This window comes from Crocuta crocuta, unplaced genomic scaffold (assembly GCF_008692635.1).
Source record: "Crocuta crocuta isolate KB4526 unplaced genomic scaffold, BGI_CrCroc_1.0 scaffold299, whole genome shotgun sequence".
Lineage (NCBI taxonomy): Eukaryota > Metazoa > Chordata > Mammalia > Carnivora > Hyaenidae > Crocuta > Crocuta crocuta.
In genome coordinates, this window is record NW_027532747.1 from 6,884,768 (window position 1) to 6,890,496 (window position 5,729).

General features: G+C 52.3%; 1 protein-coding gene across 3 annotated transcripts in view; it reads left to right on the top strand.

Annotated features, from left to right (window-relative positions):
- Positions 1 to 5,729, top strand: part of SYNE3 (spectrin repeat containing nuclear envelope family member 3) — a 56,821-nt gene that overhangs the window by 23,530 nt on the left and 27,562 nt on the right. For all 3 annotated transcript variants that reach the window (XM_077780926.1, XM_077780925.1, XM_077780927.1), the window contains one exon: positions 873 to 1,047. In XM_077780926.1, coding sequence (XP_077637052.1) covers positions 873 to 1,047 — 175 coding nt within the window. The remainder of the gene's footprint in view (positions 1 to 872; positions 1,048 to 5,729) is intronic.

Consider the following 5,729-nt stretch of genomic DNA (forward strand, 5'->3'; position numbering starts at 1 on the left):
TCGTTCACTGATTTCCATTACGTCTCTGTGCAGCTTAGCACTGGCGAGGGGCCCCCAAGTCACAGCCCAAAGGGAGGGCTTTGCAACAGCCAGCCACCATCCCCCGGCCCGCACGTGATGCAGAGATCGCATCTTCAGACCAGCCTCTACTTCCCCCTTGGGCTCTGGGCTGAGGCAGAGCTGAGCAGAGACCCCACCCCACCCCACCCCACCCCACCCTCAGAGGTGTCGTGAACACGCACGACTGTCCCCATATCCAGAGCACATCTCGTCCCTCTGCCTGACACAGGGGTCCCTTCAGAATCGACTCAGGAGCCTCCCCCCTCGCTGTGTGACTGTACATCAGAGCAGGGGCCCCAGATCCCCTGAGGGGGGGCGCTAAGGTGGTGCCAGGGACCCGAATTTCCCACGCACAGGGTGGCCGAGGGTCTCCCCTCCCCTCCAGGTTCTCTCGTTGAGGGTTTTCTGTGTTGGCCGTCTATGACTGGGTGCTGGGCATTGGATTTGAAAGGTTATTTCTAGAAACTATTTGGGCCTAGGAGGATGGGTCTCTTATTCTGGAAGGGATTTTGCTTTAGCTCCTGCGAGGGGCCCAGGGGTAGGCAGTACAGGGTGACGGGCTCCATGCTTCCTCTTCAAGGCTTGACCTTCTCTGGCCATGAAGCTGGGCCGCAAGGCTGTCTGGGAACTGGCCACACAGAGGGAGAGGCCCCGAGGCCCCAGAGCCACTCGGGCAGCCTGTGGATGGGGGAGAGCCCACCCTGGGAGCAGTTCGAGCTGGGCGCCCCGCGGGTCCGGATCGAGGCCTCGGTTCTGGACTGACCGCACTGTCTCCTCTCTCGCTTCCCCCCCACCCCTCCGTGGCCCCTCAGCATGAAGGGGAAGAGCACCAGGCTGCGCAATGCCACGGGGGCCGAGCTGTGGCAGTGCTTCCAGAGACCTCTGCAGGACTTGCAGCTGTGGAGGGCCCTGGCCCAGCGGCTCCTGGACATCACCGCCAGCCTGCCGGACCTGCCCTCCATTCACACCTTCCTGCCCCAGATCGAGGTAACCGTGATCCCGGCGGGAGGGGCAGGGGGGCGGGGGGAGGCCACCAGCCAAGCCTGACGCTGTAGCCGTTCTTCCAGGGAGAGGCGCGTCTGCCTCCTCCGGGGCTCTGGGCAGAGCCCGTTGCACCCTGCCTGGCAAGGCTCAAGTTGGCACAGGAAATGTTACTGTTAGCAGCGACAACGGTCCCCCTCAGTTCGTGGGGAGGAGGCAAAGCCTGGCCCCTGGTGTCACCAGAGGACTTCGTACTGACCCTCCCACACCCCACCCTTCAGGACCCTCCTGCGGACGGGCCTCTGGTGGAAGCATGAGCAGTTCTGAGAGAGAGCACGTTAGGTCATTACCTTTGCTGTGTGTGTGTCAATTGGGACGCATAAGACAACTGACAGAAATTACGACCAACCATAGCTTAAAAGCCAGAGACTTTCGGGTGGTCCCACAGCTGGCCTTGATTGCTCAACAGTATCTTCCAGAACGCAGGCTTTTTCTAGCTGTCAGCCACATCTCCCTTCGTGGCCCCAAGATGGCTGCCACCGCAGCAAACTTGCATCTTCACATGAGCAACATCTTGTTGAACAGCAAGGGGGCAAAAAGGCTTCTCCCCTTCACCATTTCCAACAGGAAGGCAAACCCTCCTTCCCAGAAGCCCCAGCAGACTCTCCTTACAGCTCATTGGCCAGGCTAGGTCACATGACCATCCCTGGCCCAATCACTGGCTGAGGATGATGGGATTGCCAGGACTGGCTTATTTACCAATTACAGACAGAACCCTGTGGTTAAAAAGTTATTAAAGAAGACAGTTTACATGATACAAACAAACTTTATTTAATATTTCATGAAGTGGACAGCATCCTTTTGGAAAGCTACAAAACAGGGCAGAAGGCAGGAAGGTTCAATAGGATAAAGAATAAAGAGGGGCACCTGGGTGGCTTAGTCGGTTAAGCGTCCGACTTTTGCTTAGGTCATGATCTCGCGGTTCGTGGGTTCCAGCCCTGCGTCGGGCTCTGTGCTGACTGACAGCTCAGAGCCTGGAGCCTATTTCGGAGTCTGTGATTCCCTCTCTCTCTGACCCTCCCCTGCTCACGCTGTCTCTCTCTCTCTCTCTGCTAGAAATAAATAAAACATTAAAAAAAATTTTTTGTAAAAAAAAGAATAAAGAACAAGCAAAGACAAATAGAAAATATCTGATTCGCTGACAGTCAGCCTTGTTTGGGGTGAGAAGGCCCAGGGTTGGCTTGGTGTTTGGGGATCATGGACTGGATGGCCTGCATTTCTGGTCAAGTGGAGCATTTACAAGGACTGGAAACTTAATCTGAGTTTCNTTTTGCTTAGGTCATGATCTCGCGGTTCGTGGGTTCCAGCCCTGCGTCGGGCTCTGTGCTGACTGACAGCTCAGAGCCTGGAGCCTATTTCGGAGTCTGTGATTCCCTCTCTCTCTGACCCTCCCCTGCTCACGCTGTCTCTCTCTCTCTCTCTGCTAGAAATAAATAAAACATTAAAAAAAATTTTTTGTAAAAAAAAGAATAAAGAACAAGCAAAGACAAATAGAAAATATCTGATTCGCTGACAGTCAGCCTTGTTTGGGGTGAGAAGGCCCAGGGTTGGCTTGGTGTTTGGGGATCATGGACTGGATGGCCTGCATTTCTGGTCAAGTGGAGCATTTACAAGGACTGGAAACTTAATCTGAGTTTCACTTTGTTGCCTTGGCGCCTAGGGTAGGAGTGGCCCCAGCTTGAGCCTAGAAATTTATTTCAACACCTGTAACTGGGCTCTTTGTCACTCAAACAAAATGCTGGCTGTTTGGTGACCAAGAAGGAGGAATGAGTGTTGGGGTGAGCAGAGGGCGGTGTCTACGGCAAATGCCAGTCAACATGGCAGCTCTGCCTGGCCCTTCGACACTCCCTATGGTGTCCTGCAGCTCTGAAGTCCGTAAGCTCCTTGGGGGTCTAGGGATTCTAAGACATACACAGTGGGAGGAGACACAAAAGAGTATCAGATGTAAACCGTATTTAAAAAATTTCTCTTAATGTTTTTATTTAATTTTGAGAGAGAGAGAGAGAGGCAGAGCAAGTGGGGGAGGGGCAGAGAGAGAGGGAGACACAGAATCCGAAGCAGGCTCCAGGCTCTGGGCTGGCAGCACAGAGCCCATCATGGGGCTCGAACCCACGAGCTGTGAGATCATGACCTGAGCCGAAATCAGACGCTTAACCGACTGAGCCACCCAGGCGCCCCTAAGCCTTATTTTATATTAGCTTTCATTCTGGTTATAAAAGCCGTGCCTTCTTGGAGAGTGTAAAGATTTGTGAAGAAGGCAGCAAGCAAGCCGTAAGACCCCTGTTAACGTGCTGAGGGACACAACATCACATTTTCTCTCCAACCTGGCATTTCTGGGGAGGCCCTTTCCCAAGGACTGACCTCTCCTCACTGTTAAACACACTGCTCAGCTGCACACCAGTGCCTGCGGTTTGGGGTGTCTGCTCCCATGATTCTCCAGCGGCGGGGCGTAGCCTTTCCTTCTGGGGGTCCCGCGGGCTTCCTTCTCCCAGGCTCTGAAAGATGACTGCCCATCTTTTTGAGGGACTTCCCAGGGCTCCCAAAAGTGAATTTTATGTGTGTCACAGAAACCCACTTTAGGCTAGACAATCCCAAATAGACCCTCCATATCTGATGAAAATCCATCTAGACATTTCCATGCAGTATTGTCACTAGTAGGCCAATGCTTTCATTCATTCTTTCCAATTTTTGCTTATTTGGGATCATGTTATATAGTTGTGTATTCTGATATTTTTAGTTGGCGCTTACAAGCTTCGTTTAAAATGGTCTGGGGACGCGGAGTTGCCTGGTTGGTCGGTTAAGCATCAGACTCTTGATCTCCGCTTAGGTCTTGATCTTACAATTTTTGAGTTTGAGCCCCACCTTGGGCTCTACACTGAAGGCACGGAGTCTGCTTGGGATTCTGTCTCTCCTTCTCTCTGCCCCTCCTCTCTCTCTCTCAAAATAAATAAACTTAATAAAAGTAAATAAATAAAATAAAATGGTTCAGGGGGCCTGTCCAAGATGGCAGCATAGAAAGATCCTGAACTTAATGTCCTCCTATGGACACGTTGAATCTATCGCTACATATAGAATAATTCCCTCTGAAAAAGACCTGAACACTAGCAGAATAGCTGCTTGCATCAGATGGTAAGAGGGCTTCACTGAGATGGGGAGGAGAGGCAGAGACAGCATCTGGCCAAAATGCTCTCTCCCAGGTCCGTGACTCACAATCAGGAAGCATCTCACACATTTGGGGCTTCTCAAGGAGCAAGGGGTTTGTGCCCCACATCAGGCACCCAACCCCTGGGACCTACAATGAGGAGATAAACCCCCAAAGCATCTCACTTGGAAAAGTAGTGGGGCTCACGTCCTTGTCGGGAACTGAGATTCTTCTTGTGGAGGGCTTATGCACAGACTCGCTTGCTCCAGAGGCCAGTGCAAGAGCGGCAGTTTGCAAAGCACTTGGACTATATATGAAGGAGGTACAGTTGCTGAGCTTAGGCTGCTGGGGGAGGGGCCTTTAGAGATTCACTGTGGGGATGGAAGAGCCGGCAGGTGCCATGAGCACCGCCCCCTCCATATCACTAACACCAGGGTGCACCCCAGCCCTGTGCTTTCCTGCTGGGGTGCACCCTGTCTGGCTAGAGCTGTCTGTGCTTTCCTGTCTGGCTAGAGCTGGTGAGTGCATGCATTCACACAAGGTGTGCTCCTTGATCGTCGGGCTGCGGTGGCCAGGCCGGCTTACATTTCTGGGGCCCCCAGGACTGTCACATTGGAGAGTCAGGTCCTGCAAGGCCGTCGCTCCCCAGGCCACTGCACAGAGAGCAGACTGAAACACACCTGCAGTCTTCCAGGGACAAAATCTTATTTCCTTGACTCGGAGCTCCAGCCCAAGGAGCACACTTGAGTTTTGCCACATACTGAGCAGCCTGTAGAGGTGCCATCAGAGAATGTAGGGCAGGGGACGCCACCTCTGCACTGTCCCTCGGCTTTGCTAAGCTCACTGGTGTCTCCCGGAAGTGGACTTATGTACTGTCCTGGAACCCCAGTGTGGGTGGGTGTTCGACTGTGGTCCCACGGGACTGTATATATTTGCATAAAAGATGCTTCCTGAGGGTCCAGCTTCTCATCATCCCGAAACTAGGTGCTAATGGATCCCTTCTCCTGGCACTCTGACAGGTCTGGGTACTCCCTCAGCAAATGATGTTATTAAACATAAATCAGGCCGGTGGCGCCCGGCACGCCACTCCTGATCTCAGGATCATGAGTTCAAGCCCCACGGAGGGCATAGAGCTTACTTTAAAAATATGACCAGGCTGTTCAGACAGTCACAAAGTTTCAAGAGGCAATGAAAAGCTAAGGCAACGTTGAACAGTTAAGTTTCATCTCCTACACAAGGCCATTTCTTCAAGACCGGGAGAAGTAGCCGCTTCACCTAATACATAGAAACAAACGAAGACAGCCAAGAAGAAAAATGAGGAAACAGAGGACTATGTTCCAAATGAAAGAGCATGATAAAACCTCAGGGGGAAAAAAACCCTAATGAAATGGAAATAAGTAATTTACCTGATAAAGAGTTCAAAGTAGTGGTCCTAAAGATGCTCACTGATCTCAGGAGGAGAGTGGATGAACACAGTTAGAACTTC